This window comes from Acomys russatus, chromosome 1, assembly GCF_903995435.1.
Source record: "Acomys russatus chromosome 1, mAcoRus1.1, whole genome shotgun sequence".
NCBI lineage: Eukaryota > Metazoa > Chordata > Mammalia > Rodentia > Muridae > Acomys > Acomys russatus.
In genome coordinates, this window is record NC_067137.1 from 88,737,723 (window position 1) to 88,755,103 (window position 17,381).

Here is a 17,381-nt window from a genome sequence, read left to right on the forward strand (position 1 = left end):
GGGAGTGTTAAGAAGCCCAGAAGCTCCAGCGGTCACTTGGTAATAGCCCAAAATGCAGTGCGTCTCTCAGAGAAAGCCTAGTATAGCACATTTGAGAAGGGGAATACGAACGCGGCTCTTACCTACATGTCTGGGGAAAGCTGTGCGTGACAATAAGGTCACTGATCTGAGCGTAAGGACATAGTCACTATTCTGAGCTGATTCTCAAAAAGAAGAAGCGACATGTTTTTTAAATCATTTTACTCCATTCAGAAGTCACACTTAAATGGGCAGAACTGCTTCCATTACACACACTTATCGTGCAAAGGAAAATAGGTGTTGAGCGGAGGAGTCCACAGGAGCATGGTGGCTGCGCGGTTGGACAACAGTGCCAAGGTTTGCAAGTCGGTAGGAAGGAAGGAAGGAAGGCAGGCTGCTCACAGCAGTTGGCCGAGACCATGAATGTTTAAGTATTTCTTTTAAGTTTTAAACAGACCAGTCAAACTACTGTAAATAAAACCATAAGTCACTTTCACAGAGGATGTTCTGCAAGTTGATGGGCGGCTTTTACATATCTCATTCAACTGTGATAAGTGGTTGCTGAGTTATGATGCAGAAGAAATAGTCTCACAGGGCACCCTGATAAACCTCACAGCCAGGGGAATTTTATGCCAAAATAAATATCCACACATACCAAACCTACACACTTGAGTTGAAATGGAGCTGGTGCTGGGCCTGAGGGGAGCAGAAGAGGACAGCTACTCAAACAGCAGGTCCTCGTCCTTCTCTTCAGCCAGCAGGTTGGCAGGCTCCATCACCTCTCCAGCTGCTCTCCGCCGCTCCAAGTCCTTCTCGAATTTTTCTTTGATGATCTTTTTCTTCTCCTGTATTTTCTTTAACCTGCAAGAAGGGTACTTTCTGAGTGCCGCTTCCATGCAAAGGGACTTGAGTGTCTTCAGGCTCTGTAACTAGCCAATAAACATCGGAAAACTAGAATCTGACTCTCGTTTTCATTAATTTAAAACATCTCAAAATGTATGCAGGAAAACACCTATTAATATTGGATTGCTGACACCCTACCCAACATTAAGTAAAACTTGAAATCCATTCTGTAATGCAACAGATTTTGAGCATTGTTTTTATTTATTTATTTATTTATTGAATCACTACAACCCTAAACATGAACGATAACTACAATTCCACGTCACATGGAGAGGCTTCAAGACCAGCTTGCTTCCTCTTACCCACCCTGCACTTCTGCAACCTCAGAGCGTGACCCTTTGGTTCACTATTCACCCATACTGCTCTACACCCTCATGTTATCCCACAAGTGGTTACTTCTCACCACTTAGTGTGCTGATTCTCTGCGCTGTGACTCAGCAGTTGGGACTCCCAGGTACTTTCTATCACCTGCACACACTGAGTGTGCTGATTCCCTGGCGCTGTGACTCAGCAGTTGGGACTTCCAGGTACTTTCTATCACCTGCACACACTGAGTGTGCTGATTCTCTGCGCTGTGACTCAGCAGTTGGGACTCCCAGGTACTTTCTATCACCTGCACACACTGAGTGTGCTGATTCCCTGGCGCTGTGACTCAGCAGTTGGGACTCCCAGGTACTTTCTATCACCTGCACACACTGAGTGTGCTGATTCTCTGCGCTGTGACTCAGCAGTTGGGACTCCCAGGTACTTTCTATCACCTGCACACACTGAGTGTGCTGATCCGGCTTGCCGAATGGCTGCTCCATTCCAGCTTCTTATCTCGAGTTTTATGTAAGAGATTCCCAACCCAGTCACTCTTTTGTTTTAAAGAATAATCTTACTAGTTTTTCTGAAAGGCATAAATTTTTGGAGATGCCATGTTTGATGTATGTGTGACACATGACACTGATCCCCACCGTCTTTGGGAATACAATAGTCCTCTCTATGCAGGGAATACATTCCGAGAACTGCAGATCTGAAACCATGTTGGCACAGTATGCTTTTTCATGCATGGTCAGCCCCTTGTAGCTAACTTTTTATCTATATACTAAGGCAAATGTGGTTAAAAACTGATAGTTTCATTTGAAAATTTAGTAAAAGATTAACAATTATTTCCTTAAGTCAAAAATTTACACCTCTTTCCTTAAAGGAAACACACAGCACCACTATAACACCACAACAGCCGACAGCTGCTCTGATAACAGATAGATACCCATGACTGATGGCAGATAGTGTACAGGTTGTGTATGTTACACACAAGGATGCTTTACCTGATGGACAGCACAGGACCTTGATGTCTCATGCCACAGAGAAGAGCATACAACTGAAAACCTAGATATAAGGTCTATAATTTTCCATTTAACATTTTTGGACTGCAGTTAACCACAGTATACTGCAATGGAAAACCAAATTTCAGGTAAAGGGGACTACTTCTATAATTTCTTGTTTCAGTTCTCCTTTCTCAGTGTATATTCTAGTGTAACCCAGGCTAGCCTTAAGCTTACAGTCTTGCCTTCTGAGTTCTGGAATTGTAGCAAGTGCCACATACCCAATGTTTGTTTCTTACTGTTTTTTGTTTGTTTGTTTGTTTGTTTGTTTTTTAAGATTTATTTATTTATTATGTACACCTGCAGGCCAGAAGAGGGCCTGCAGATCACATTATAGATTGTGGAGAGCCACCATGTGGTTGCTGGGAATTGAACTCAGGACCTCCGGGAGAGCAGTCAGTGCTCTCAACCTCTGAGCCATCTCTCCAGCCCTCTTACTTTTTATTTAACAGAGTAAAATACCAACTGTGAAGCCAGGTGGTGTGACACACACCTTCAATCCCAGCATTCACGAGGCAGAGGCAGGCGGATCTCTGAGTTTGAGGTCAGCCTGGTCTACAAATCAAGTCCAGGACAGCCAGTACTCCTGTTACACAGAGAAACCCTGTCTTGAAAATAACTGTGGTTATTCAAAAGACCATATTAGTCACTGAGCAACAAACCAAAACTGTAGCATATGGAAGACAAAACAAAAAAATAGCAAGTGCCAGTTTCAACAAACCTATAGAATTCTTCTCGTTCTCTCTCGTCCAGCTCTGTGATGATATAGGCAAGGGTGCGTTCAATCCGGGGAATGATGACTAGAGTTTAAACACACACAAACGTGAGAACTTCAGTGCCCTTTCAGAAGATTACTGAATAGTACTTATTATTCTCTAACTGTAGAGTTAATGTACACTTAATGCAGAGAACTTGGAAAACAAAAGCACAGAAAACAAAAATGAGATGTAATCCAGCCAAGTAAAATTACCTTGTAAATATCTGGTATGTGCCGTTCCAGTATCTTTTCTATGTACAGACACCATATTGGGTCAAACAGGATCCAGCACTAGATTCTACTGAATAGGTAACAGTAAGCCACAGATGTCATCTTAACATACACTAGAGCCACAGTAAATGCTGTGACCTTGCTACGTGTCATTCGGCTCTGTTTTACATACAGTGTTCCTATTCTAGAATGCAAGCTCCCTAAAGTTGAAAACTATTAACCCATTTTGGGTCTTTGGAGGAAGCTGAATGAAATAAAGAATGACACTAAACAGCAGACAAGAAATATGTTTCAGGAATAGAGTACCTGCCCAGCCTGGGCTAAAGCACTGCCAATAATGTGTCCATAAATACTGTAGATGAGAGTAGTCCTAGTGGGGCACCAGCTGAAGGAAGTTCTTTGCTTCAGTCTTTGCTCCTTTCTTACCTAAGGCTGAATAAACTGAGCTCTTCAGCCAACAACACTGTTAATATGGTTGTATTTTTAAAATAATGGAATGAAAAAACAGAAAAGAAATGTAGGGGAAAAAAAGAAGAAAGAAAGAAAGAGATGTAGCAAAATGAGACAATAGCCTAAAAGAGATTTAAAGATAGATGCTTACAATGGACAGGACACTCTCCACAGTTGTGTGGAGAGCGGGGACTGACCCTGACATGAACTCTGGTGCCCATATTTGACCACCTCCCCTTGGTGGGGAGGCCTGGTGGCACTCAAAGAAAGAATAAGCAGGCTACCAAGATGAGACTTGATAGCCTATGACCATAAAGTAGGGGAGGAGATCCCCCTCAGTCATAGACCTGGGGGCGGGGGGAATAGGGTAAAAGTGGGAGGGAGGGAGGAACGGGAGGATACAAGTGATGGGATAACAACTGAGTTGTAATCTGAATAAATTAATTAAATAAAAATAAAAATCAATAAAAAAGATAGATGCTTAATGTGTTATTAAAAAAAAAAAAAAAAAAAAAAGATATCACTCAGGCAATGGACAGAACCTAAGAAAGCCCTAAGAAGGCCATGATTCATAGGATTTCTGCTCTAGTAACTGCATGAGTGACCAGAGGTTGGCGCAGTCAGTGGCCTGGCCTCTCTCAGGATGCACCTATGTATGTTTGTACTATGGACACATTTCTCTCTCCACTGTGGCAGAGGCAGGTCTTACCTTTCAGTCTGGAGTGCTGGGCCTGAGTCCTAACAGCTGCTTAACAAGCTGGCAGGGAGGGGCAAGGAAAAGAACAAAGCGCCTCCCAGCAGCTTCAACTCACCATGTTCAATGGCATTTACACGCCTGTTGGTTATCTTAATGGCTTCATCCAGAGTAACAAAGGAAGTCTACAATGAAAGAACAAATTAATAACTAGAACACGTCTCCATCATCAGTCATGTCTGTTCACTTAGCTCCACTCACACTGTACTTGTAGAAACATTTGGGAACCCAAAAGAAAATGAACTTCTGTTCAGCCTGCCTAAGAAAGTGAAACTTCACCAGATTTCTGCAGAACTGTGCTGTTTCCCCAGAGAAGCACTCACTCATTACTGGGTGTATACAAACTGCCCTCATGTTACACTTGCATTAAATCGAGCTGCACCACTGCACATGCACTGTAGTAAGAAGCAAAGACAAGCAAGCAGAAGCCACCCGGCCAGAACTCAGATCACTGGGCTTGTTTCACACAGGAGTATCCCACGTGACTGTCAGAAGCCACACAGGAGCATTCTCTGCTGTGACGCACCTGCAGGGAAGCCAGTTCCACCAGTAGTTCCACTGCTTTGGCATAATTCCTCTTTAGTTTAGCCAGCTGCTCCCCACCTCTGGCTAAACCAGTCAGTTCATAGCCTGAAAGAGCCAGCCAGACAACATTTTTAATTAGTAAAAAAATCCTCTGTGAATTCCCAAAAGGAAGATATTCAGAATTGTAACAAACATGGAAAGGCAAATCCATTAGCTTCTGTTACATGCCAATGGCAAACACAAAATGCCCATCCCTGCTCACATGAACAGGTGTCCCCTCACCCAACAGGGCACCAGTGACAGACCAAGGCAACAAGCCCACGTAGGCCTAGCTTGGCGAACCCACGGCTTTCCTGGGCCTGTTTTATAGGGGCATGAGTTACTTAGAAGTATGATGACGCCAAAAGGCTCCTCTAGCATGGCTAGCGTCCTCACAGCTGCAGGCGAGGGCCCCACTTCAAGTCAGGCTTCTGTGCTCTATGTATTCTAGCACCTCTGAGACCACGTGCAGCTGAGCAGGAACGCATGAGGGCGTGGCTAGAAGCTCAGCTGAGCAGGAACGCATGAGGGCGTGGCTAGAAGCTCAGCTAAGGACCTGATGACCCTCCTCTCTCCTCTTCTGAGGGACGCTCAAGAAGACTGACCTTGAGGGTCTCCTTCAGGTCACCACAGCTTCTATGGTTGAGATGGTAATAGCTGCTGCTTTGTAAAAATTGTGTTTTTACAAGGCTACTAGAGTGGCCGTAAGGAAAGCATTAAGTGTGTGTAGGCCAGGGATGGAATCCAGAACTAAACACATGCTAGACAGGCCTCTGCCTCAGAGCTACGTCACCAGCCCTAGAGGGGAAACTTAACCACGGCCCAGGCTTGATGAAGTAGCTACTAGTGGCCGATGCCATTAGTACAAGGAAACTTTCTGTGAGCCACAATTACTGTCCTGCACAATTCAATGAACAAGTTCGTGAACCAATGAGACGGAAGTGTCAGAAGAAAGAATATTTTTATGTGGGAAAAAGCTAATTACTTCACTTAGAGAAGTCTAAATGAATGTTACTTATCTCCACAAATGCTGCCAAATTAGGAAAGAAACAATTCTTTTTTTTGGGGGGGGGGGGGCGGGGAGGTTTCGAGACAGGGTTTCTCTGTGTAGCCTTGGCTGCCTGGACACACTTTGTAGACCAGGCTGGCCTGAACTCACAGCGATCCTCCTGCCTCTGTCTCTCTAGCGCTGGGATTAAAGGCGTGTGCCACCACACCTGGCTGGAAGGAACTTGGGAGTAAGCTAAAAGTATCTAGAAAGACCCAGCATTCAGAATGTAAGGTCTTACTCTGCTTTTCAAAGACACAACCAGAAATGGTAAACAGTCCATGGTGAGTGTCCAGGTAGTGAGTTGGTAAAGGCAATGCCTCCTATTTTTAAACAGCAAGTGACTACCAACCGTATTTCTCAAGCTTCAATTCTGTATCCTACGACACCCACACTTACTGTCAGTTCCTTCATGGTAGTGTTCAAACACTGGTAGGGTAACACCTGTAAAGTGAAGACAATGAAGATGCGTATGTGGCGTCACACACTGGGCTGGAGGCACTTTTTCTTTTCTTCAATAGGCAGACAATGTAGCCCATACAGGCTGCTCTTCTTTTTAAAGACAAGATCTTTCTCAGTCCCCAGGACCGGCGGCGTTTTCTCCACACTCCTCGGCGGGCGGCCGAGGGGAAAAAAAAAAAAGATCTCACTATGTAGGCCAGGCTGGCCTGGAACTTAAGAGATTAGTCGGCCTCTGCCTCCTCAGAGAGGTGCCGCTTTCTAACCGAGGGATCGTGTTCAGGCTGTAAACGGCTTCAAGTCACTATTTAGGAACTCGTCTGCTCACGAGCTTGCTTCTATTTAAACATCAGATTGTCCCAAGTACTAGGCACGCTGGCGGCAGCGGCCTTAGCCTGCCCTCAGGTTGCCCTAATTTAAGAGACTGGGACATTAACAAGTTGTCATGCAACTAATTAACTGTAAAATGCCACCTTTACCCTCCAAGGACCTCAGGGTGGCTGGTTACCTGCTACATTGTCTTTCTTTGCTCGGATCTTCACTTGGGCTTTGTTTACATTTTGGATAACTGTTGTGCTGAGAAAAAGAAATAACAACAACAACTTAGTCTTATTTGAATAAATAAATCTACAGGGACCCACTAGCTAGTCTCATCATTGAAACCAGGAGTAAGGAGTTGCATAATCATCTTTATTCCAGAAAAGAAAACTTAGCAGAGCCCGTGGAGGCCCTCAGAGAGCACAGAACAAGTGACAGCTACATCAATGGCTATAGGACAACCAAGTTAGTGTATATGGATGTCTTGTGTTTTCAGTGAGTGGATATGTGACTCAGGGGGTGTATTCCTAGCAGAAAACTTTCTTTCCTTCTAGATTGCTGTTCAGTTGGTTAAGCTGCTATCCATCCAGTCTTTATCCAACTTGTGAAATCATCCAACTCACCATCTGTTACCAGAAAAAGTATTTCCTCTTAACCACGTATACTACACTACGATGGGCAGGAGAGACGGCTCAGCAGTTAATGGCACTCACTGCTCTTCCAGAGAATCCAGGTTGAAATCCCAACACCCACACTGCCACTCACAACTGTCTGTAACTCCAAGATCTGACACCCTCACATAGACATACATGCAGGCAAAACACCAATGCGCATAAAATAAAGGTAAATAATTTTATTTTAAACCCTTAAAAAATACAATACTAATGTTCCCCTTCTGCTGGAGAAGTAAGAACAACTGATTATATTGCCCTACTAGCACCGGCGAGCAGTGAGACCTGCCACTCAGCTGGCCTCACAGCCCTCAGGTGTAAGGCTTTCACGGCAGGAAAAGTTCCTGCCCATGTCATTGCACAAGAAAACTAACAAGGTGAGGAAACAACTTCTACCTCTGTCCCAACTAGCTGTGTCCTCTCAGGGACACGTTTACTTAAAGTGGGGGAAACCACTTATCTGCCTCACAGGGTTACTAAGAGACTCATGAGGGAATAAACTAGCATAATCCACTTACAAACCAGTATGCATGCTTTGTCAAGCCATGATGATGTGATAAAAGCCATAAAGGTCTCAATTTTAAATAATGTATCCTAGAAACAAAAATACATGTGCATGAAATTGCTCAGTCATCCCCTCAGATTTCAAATCTAGCACCCAAAGATCAAGCACTAAGAGAAAGGTTAGTAAATTGTTATATTTGTTTATAGAAATAAACATATAACTGTAAGTATATAAATGTAATTATAAATATACATTTATTTACATAAACTTATATAATTAAGATATTTTAAGAGTACAAACCTGTGAAAACAGGGAAAATGTTGAAGAAACAATATTAAATGAAAATGGTCTTCAAAATGTCAAGTATTCTGTACTTGGCACTTATTTAAAAAGAAACATTAACAGGCAATGAATGGTTTAAGGTTATGATGTTAAAAGTATTCCTATTATTATATCCTTTGTCTTTAATGTTTATACAGTTTTAATTAAAATGTTATAAAATTATAAACTTGAAAATACTGGGTTGATTTTTTTTTTCAAAGTCATCTTACCTGAAGTCCCCTGCTGTGAATTTGGCCTCAGCCAATGAAAAGGCAGCTTCTCTCATAACTTCACCCATCAGCATTTTAGTCTGAGAAAGCAGAAGCCCACAACAGAATCAATCAAGATCTTACAGAAAAATTATACTACAATTAGTTTCTTTAATAATCATCAGTGTTTTACGCTAAATATAAAGTATCAGCATCAACAACTGATTTGATAATAAGAAAACTCAAATTCTGAACAGTTTTGGTCTTGGTCTGATAATGTTATAAAACCATGAGCTTTCAAATTAAAATAAATTCACTGACAATAGCAAAGTTTACTTATTCTTGAATAAGTACTTGCTGATTTGCTCAAATTAATCTTCTAAATTCACTTAAGAGTCCAAAACCTCACTGGCACACCAACTAGAATGCAGCTGGAATGTAATGTTTGGAAACGCCAATACTTTTTTTTTAAGAGAAGAGAAACTAGGTCATAAGGGAAGAAAATTAGCTGAACAAATATTACAAATTTGTTAAAATGAGGAAATATATCTGCTGTGGCAACAGAGTATTCAGAAACAAGCCCAGGTCTATATGAGAAGACATTACAATAAAAGGCCATTCAACTGTCCATCTGTTCACAAAATGACAAATTTCTGCCTTAAAACATTCCACCACAAAAAGACACCGCCTTAAAAAAGAGACCAACACACTCAACAGAATATGTTCTTCTCCTCTCCCTGTACGCGCGCGCGTGCGTGCGTGTGTGTGCGCGCGCGCGCGCGCACGCGCGTGCTCTCTCTCCCCCACCAGCCCTCTGTGTGTGTGTGCGCGCGCGCGCGCTCTCTCTCCCCCCACCCCCACTCTCTCTCTCTGTGTATGTGTGTGTGTGTGTGTGTGTGTGTGTGTGTGAAAGAGAGAGACAGAGAGAGAGATAGAGAGAGGTGGGGGAGGGAGGAAGGTGTAGAAGGGCACTGGATGTCCTGATCTATGACTCTCCACTTCCTTGTCTGTAGCTAGGCTGGCAGCCAGAAAGCTCCAGTGGTCATCTGATCACACCCACCCCTACCCATCCACCCTGGAGTTACAGTTCATCAGACCATGCTGAACTTTTTATAGGGGTTGGTTCTAGGCATTTGAGCAAGACCTCCGGCCTCTCTGGGCACTTGCATTCACATGCACATACCCACATAGAGATACGCACATATACACATAATTTCAAACAATAAAAGTTTTGAAATTTCAAAAGTGTTTTAAAACAGCACTACCAGTAGGGTGTGGTGGCACACACCTGTGAACTTGGCCCTTAAAAGATACCAAAAACAAAAGATTGTAAACCAACTACAATCATTTGGATTAGTAAATTCAGAGGACTGCTTAAGCCCATAAATTCATAGGAAACTGAACAAAAAAAGACTCTAAATTAAAAAATAGCTATAAAGCAACAATACAGTATTTTCCTAGGCCCTTGAAGCCTTTCTAAGCTTTATATAATTTAGATATATAAGGAGTCCCAGCACTGGAAAAACTAAAGCAGGAGGACTGTGGTAAAGGCTGGACTGTAAGTGAGACTTGTCTAACAGACGGGAGGATGGGAGACAGAGGGCTAAACTTTGTTTTTAGCAAAATAAAAACGTAAGTATTTTTAGTTGTTTTACTTATTTATTTTAATTCACAAGCAGGGGTGTTTCAGTGGAAGAGCACTTGCCTAGTATATGAATGTGCCTGGGTTTGAATCTAAGAAAGTCAAAAGACATTTCAATTGTCCTTTAATTTACAGATATGAAGAAAGTATTTTTAGTGTTTTATATATTTACCAGAATGCATAATGACCTTTTTCAAATGAAAAGAAATTCCCCAAGAGAACCAAATTACCAATGACCATGAAAAGCTGCATAAGCTCACACAGGAACTGAAAACAGCACAAGCTGAAGACAACTTCAGCCCAAGAGACTGGCAGCAACTAGAAACAGCACTAATGCTCAGTTACGAAGGAGCTAAGAAAACAAGCCCTCTTGTACATCACTTGATAAGAATATAAGTTCGTATTAAATCTTCACAGTTACCTATAAAAAACTTCAATGACTATATCGCTGGAAGAAGACTGTGAAATTACTTTCTGGAAAAATGTATACAAAAGGATTTAAGCATTTCCTCCTCCCAAGGCACTGTTAAGACTAAGCATTGGACAACAGCCACATCAAAAGAACACCATACATGTACTATAAAAAATAGGAAGCTAGCCAGGCGTGGTGGTGTGTACCTTTAGTCACAGCACTGGAGGGTTGGGGAGGCAGAGGCAGGCGGATCTATATTGCTGTGAGTTCGAGGCCAGCTTGGTCTACAAAAGCAAGGTCCAGGATAGCCAGGGACTGTTACACAGAGAAACTCTATCTCGAAAAACCTAAAAAAGAAAAGACAAGAAAATAGGAAAAGCGGTGCATGGTGGTGCACACCTTTAATCCCAGGAGGCAGAGGCAGATCACTATGAGCTCGAGGCCAGCCTGGCCTACAAAGCAAGTCCCAGACAGCCAGGGCTAAACTGAGAAACCCTGACTAAAAAAAAGAAAAGAAAAGAAAAGAAAAAAGAAAAACAGATTTATGTACTGATATATAAAGCTGTCTGTGTTGTGTCATGAAGTAGGGGAAAAGACAAAAATAAAAAACACTACAGAATTTAATACTACTGTTATCTTAAAAATCCAGGTGTATGCACATAATACTCTGGGTCTGTGCTTTACAAAGACTGGGATCACCTGAAGACCTACTAGATCTTGACCCCCAGAACCCATGTAAAAGCCAGAAGGGCCGGGCATGGTGGTGCACATCTTTAATTCCAGTACTCAAGAAGTAGAAGCAGGCAGCTCTGAGTTAAAGGTCAGCCTGGTCTAACATAAAGGCGTTCTAGGCCAGCCAGAATTACATAGTGAGACCCTGCCCCAGGGAAAAAAAAGGGGGGAGGGGGCGGGCGCAGTGGCACACGTCTGTGACCCTAACACGCCTACGGTGAGAGGAGAGGTGGAGCTAGAAGAACCATCCAGCCAGCCAGTGTGAAGTACACAAATCACAGCACACATGTGGCAAAAGCCAACCCTGCAAGTTATCATCTGACCCACACATGTGCTGTGGCATGTGCACATGCACACATGTAAGCTACAATAAACAAAATCACATTAGGAGAGTATCAAAAACTAACTCAGAGAAATGAGAGATGAGAGTGCTGGTGGCAAGAAGAGACCTAGCAAAAGAAGCCTTGGCTTTGAAAATGGTTCTGCATGACTTATACACACTACCCTGTATAATTCATCTACCATTTACCAAAAATAAAAACAAAAAACCCCTGAACAGAGCCTACTATGCGCTGGCACTATCTCAGGCACTGGAAATAGAACACTGAGAAGTGTTCCTCTCTGGGTAGTAAATCCATCAAACAAGAGAAGGCCATGTCGTCTGTAGCAGCATAAGAATCAACTGAGCAAAGCTCATCACCATTGGGTGATCAGCAGCAGCCTCTCTCAAGAGATCAGAAGGACCAGAGAAACCAGTTAAAGAGTCCTAGGGAGGCAGACACGGTATCTTATGCCTATAATCTCAGCACTAAGGGACTGTGGCAGAAAAACCGCCTTGAGTTCAAGACCATCCTGGCGTACAGAGTAAGGCCTATCTCAACTTAGAAAGGATTAAAGCAAAAGCAGTTTAGTGATAGAAAACACAATGAAAAGGGCCTGGAGGCTGGAGAGATGGCTCAGAGGTTAAGAACACTGCTCTTCCAGAGGTCCTGAGTTCAATTCCCAGCAACCTCATGGTGGCTCACAACCATCTGTACTGGGATCTGGTGCCCTCTTCTGGCATATAGACGTACATGCAGTCAGAATACTAAATAAATAAATAAATCTATCTTTTTTTTTAAAGGGCCGGAAGAGGACACTAGAAGAGCACTCCACAGGAGGTACAGAGGCAGGCTTGATACAGATGAAATCAAGTGGCTCAGTAGGCATGACAGAGGGTAGGCTTTATAATGTACTCTCTGAAACTTAAGTTTCCGTGTGTACATATACCTACATAGTACACAGTACACAGTACATAACAGGCCTGTGTATTACACCTGTTATAGAGGTATTAATATTCTTGAAAGGAGAAAAGTTGATTTAAACACCAGAATAATTAGGAAGTAGTATTTACTTCAGTGCTAAGGTGTGTATTTAGCATACTTGAGGCCCTATCTTCAATCCTGGGGGGGGGGGGGGAGAGGAAAAGGGAGGGAAAGAGGGACAGAAGGAAATAGAGGAAGGAAAAATTTAAGTGCCAAAGGCCATACTTGATTTTCCTTAAATATATACATTAAATAGGATCCATGCTCTAAGCAAAGTTTATTTTACCTCTATTATCTTCTTCAGGATCTGTCTAAACCGAAGAGTTAAGGCATCAGACTTCTTCTTCAGGAGATTTCGACCAGTCTGTGCTCCTTTTAATCGAGCCTTCATGATGGTCTGCGCCCTACAAAATCAAACACATTATTGTCACCACTTAAAAGACACAAAAAAATACCTCTACAGATTTATATCCCATCTTTATTAGAACGAAGAAGTGAATGCATTCATGCAGGTGCAAAAAACAGGCCTGCAAAGAACTCACAGAAACTAGAAATGGCTTTCTTTGGGAAATGAGGCTTGGGGAAAACATGAGCTTACCTTTTAACTGCTATACAGTTTTTGGTACCTTCTACACTTTATCCACAATGATGTGTATTACTATTACTGGCATGGCATTAAAGTGCTTTCCAGTCATAAACCAGGACCCTATTATCACTGGAGAACAAGCAGGCAGGAATTTGAACCAGACTTGACTCCAGTGACTTGCCCAAGACTCTAAAGAAGGCTCAAACCTAGGTGCACTGAACCCCAATTCCACAGTCTCCCCTGAAAATGTTCCATCTGGCAGGCAGTTAACAGTGGGTGACTGCAGTGACCGGCCTCACCAGAGGGCTAATCCAGGGAAGCTTGTTTAGTTTCCAGCCCAAACAAGAGCTAGCCACACCAATGTGTACACTGAACAGTTGGCACTGTTGACACTACCTACCAGAATTAAGACTCAAAAGACTAGGTGAGGGGCTGGGAAGCTGATTCAGTATGTAAGAGCACTCGCTTTCGGGCATAAGGACCCAGGACCCAGGCAGGAAGCCAAGCACATCTACATGTACCTGTAACCCCAGCTTTGGTGGGCAGAGATAGGCAGGTACTGACCATAAGCTTCCAGTTCCCTGAGAGACTCTGTCAGGCAAAGCAATAGAAAACACCAGACATCCTGTTCTGACCTCCACAAGCTCATGCACCAGCATACTTGCTAGAAAACACACACACACACACACACACACACACACACACACACACACACACACACACACGGAGGGGAGAGAATATTGGATAAAATAAAATTCAGGTTAATCCTAGCTTGCACTGCAGACTCCAACAGCTTGGAGCTCATGGATGAACTGGCTGACCAAGTCCATTCTAGAGGTCTGTGCCTCTGAGAATAAGGCGTTTCCAGTTACTGAGACTCAAAAGCAACTAGAGCTAGACACAGAGTGGTGAGCGCCTGTAATCCCAGCACTTGGGAGGTGAAGGCGGGAAGACTGGAGGCTGAAGGCCAGCCTGGGATATAGAACGAATTAGAGGTGACTTACCCAAACACTTACACGTGTTTAATTGAGCCAGGGTCTTACGTATTCCAGGCTGGCTTTCAACTCCTGATCCTGCCTAACCTTCCTGAGTGCTGTGCTTCAGGCACATGCCACCACACCAGTTCACGTGGTACTAGTGACTGAAAGCCGGGCATTGTGCGTGTGAACCACGTCCTTAGGCCTTTGGGGTCTCCTTTGCTTCCACCCAAATCTGTTTCATTTTCTCTGGTGCTAGGTGAATGGAAGCGACATCCCACAGGACAACAGCACCACATGAATGAAGGTGAAAACAAAATCAGTGCTGTGGGGACTAGGCTGAGGCTGTTAAACCAGTTCTTTTCTGTTTCAGAGCTGCTCAACCCCACAGAAAGAAAGAAAATGAAAACAAAGAAACAAGAAGTTTGACCTTCAGCTAAAACAGTGACTTTGTCTCCAGCTGAATCAAAGGCATCTGACTGCATGACTGCCAAGCTTTTGGAAAAATATTTACTTCCTACCCTGACTTCCTCTCAACCAGCAAGCTGAGTGCTCTCCAATAACAGTTTTCACCTTTACAAACCTATCATTTTTCTTGTTAAAGCCCAGAGAAGCCCATTTTCACCTCCTAGTCTTAAATTAAAAGCTCCAAAGTAAAAATAAACACGCATCAGCATTATGAATAGTGATTAAGTATGGCTAGACGTTATTTACAACAGTGAGACTACGACAGCAAGGCAAGACGCTGAGCTCCGTTCTGGATCATGAAGACATGCCTGGGCATTTTAAAGAAAATGAGGACTCAGAATGAGAAGAGAGAGCATCAGAAAGGGTTGGTGAGCCCGGCTGTGGTTGTGTCAGCTGTGTCTGCCTGCTGACAGCTATAGAAGTTAGGATTCCAGCCTCCCATAGACACAAGAGACACAGAGACCCAGTACTTCCTGGTGATCACTTTTCAAAGAAGGGTTCTCTCAGGTCCCTGACACACGCATGAGTTATATAAGCTATATATTCAATTAAACCCTTTTTAATAAATGTTCTATGGGAGAGAGGTCTGGGGTCAATCAATCAGGTGTTAACTAAAACAATTATTTAATTCTCCTGTCGGCTTTGAGTTTTGTTTATTTCAGGGAGACATGGTTATTTTTACTTTTAGGTGCTGGAGATTCAACCCAGGGCCATGTGTATGCCAGGCAAGAGTTAGGCCACTCAGTGGCATTATAGTTGGGGGTGGGGGAGAAGAACTGGGGTCACCCTACGGGCGTAGCCTTACATGCTGTTTTGAGACCACCCTAGTGTAGTAATGATCTTTTATCTGTTTCCCAGGCATTGCATTTATCCACAACTAGCCCATTTGTACAGTTAGTGTAATCTGCCATTTCAAAGTGGTATGAAGGTTAAAAGGGATTGGTTGGTCTGGTTTGTTTTTTTTTTTTTTTTTTTTTTTTTTTTTTTTTTTTTAATTAAAACTCTTTAATCCATTCAGAATTACACACACCTTGGCAGAGACAGAAATTCACTCTAGGGTTTAAGTATAACTATTTAAAGAGTCCTCGGAGTCTGTGAGAAAAAAAGCATAGGATATGGAAAACAATGCAGAAACACACACACACTAACACACACACACACACACCTAAAATCGGCTCCCAAAACCAGACCACAATGAAAAGACTAAATATCGTAGTAAAAACTGATTTCCTTCTTCAGGGACAATAGAAGAGTACACAAATAAAAATAATCTTTACTTTCCACGAGTCGTTACGCGATTTGAGAAGACTTCAGATTTTCCTTTACAAATGTAAATGTCAGGCCAAAATAGGAAGGCAGCCTGCAACTAAACAGATCCCAAGGCGAGGGTTCAAGGAACTTGTGTGTGGGTGGGCATTTGACACATTAAAAAGATTCCTCCCTCATCTAGGAGGCAGCCCATAGATGGGTGGGAGCGAGAAAGATCCCACCAAACAAATGTCCTCGTGACAATGTCATGAGTGACACTGCTAGAGGCTCAAAAAAAAAAAAAAAAAAAAAAAAAAAAACACTGCAATTATCACGAGGCTGAAGAAGCCTCAGAAGCGCAGAGATATCTTCCCCATGGCAGGTGACATTTGACGGGATCCAAGACTGAAAACCCTACAGCTGCGCTGGGACGACTCATCCAATGCCACTTTGGCTGCTATGTGCTTCCCATCCCGTAACTTCCCGTCTTGAGAGCTTTGGTCTAACCGGCTTACTAGCGTCTACGAAGCGTCACTCCTCACAAGCACTGACGAGCCCTGTGAGGCAGAGATGGCGACTGCCCAGTTATGTAAACTCCGTGTGTGGCTCAGAGGGTGTGTAGAATAAATGAGTGAAGACATCGGACTTGCAAAAAAGCCAGCAGGCGCACCCCTTTTCCTTTGCCCTGGACCCGCTTTCTCCAGCCTGTGCTCTCAGCAGGAACAGGTGAGGGGGGACAGTAAGGAAGCCAAGCTCTAAACGCAGGGAAAGACCCTGGGGAAAGCTCAGGGGCGGCCCAGAAAGGAACCCCGCTGGCGGCCAAGGGTACGCAGGGATGCGCCCCGGGAAGATGTGCCTGAACCTGGCGCCGCTTGTCCTAATTCTTTTACTTACATTCGCGAAGGGAAGATTTCAATCCGGTCTTTGCCCGACATGTTGACGGTGACTGTTCCGCTCGGGCCCCCGGCCGGGTAATCGGAACGGCAACACCTCCAGAACTGGGGACCACTGGGCCTTCCTCCAGGAGGGGGTCAGCTGACTGTGTCACTTGACCCCTGGCGTTGCTAAGAGGCTACGGGGAGGGGGGGGGGGGGACGGACTGGTTCTCACTTCCGGTTCCTGCTGCGCGAGGACTGAGAGGGAGGAAGGGGGGGGCGGGCCTTGAGGAATACCCGGATGTGGAAGCGTGCACAGTCCGGAATTCCGGGTCCCTTCACCGTCCCTCTCGCCGGCGGCTCACCGACGCCTTAACGCAGCGTGCCCTGAGGGACGGGTGCGGAGAGGATCCGGCACCTCCTCTTCCCGGGCTTCCCGTGTTTCGTCACAGCGCCATCTCTTGGTTGACTACGACTAAAAGTAATCATTCTAGAGAAACATAACCTCACCTCTTCTCTAACCCTTGCAAGTTCCCTCTGCAAAGTCTGTAAATCCCAAGAA

General features: G+C 43.8%; 1 protein-coding gene across 1 annotated transcript; it reads right to left on the minus strand.

Annotated features, from left to right (window-relative positions):
• Positions 1-720: 720 nt before the first annotated feature.
• On the minus strand, positions 721-17,019 carry Atp6v1d (ATPase H+ transporting V1 subunit D). The gene is made up of 9 exons (XM_051148243.1): positions 16,839-17,019; positions 12,952-13,069; positions 8,597-8,676; positions 7,060-7,127; positions 6,492-6,536; positions 5,007-5,110; positions 4,539-4,605; positions 3,010-3,088; positions 721-879 (listed from the first exon to the last, which is right to left on the minus strand). The coding sequence occupies exons 1-9, from the start codon at positions 16,877-16,879 to the stop codon at positions 738-740; spliced, it is 744 nt and encodes a 247-aa protein (XP_051004200.1). The 5' UTR covers positions 16,880-17,019; the 3' UTR covers positions 721-737.
• Positions 17,020-17,381: the final 362 nt, after the last annotated feature.

Excerpts from the sequence above, each read along its gene's own strand:
- Atp6v1d (XM_051148243.1), bottom strand. The coding sequence starts at position 16,879 with ATGTCGGGCAAAGACCGGATTGAAATCTTCCCTTCGCGAAT. Across the intron at positions 8,677-12,951 it reads TCCTGAAGAAGATAATAGAG|ACTAAAATGCTGATGGGTGA; the intron begins GTAAAATAAACT and ends CTGCTTTCTCAG. Across the intron at positions 5,111-6,491 it reads CTACCATGAAGGAACTGACA|GCTATGAACTGACTGGTTTA; the intron begins GTAAGTGTGGGT and ends TGGCTCTTTCAG.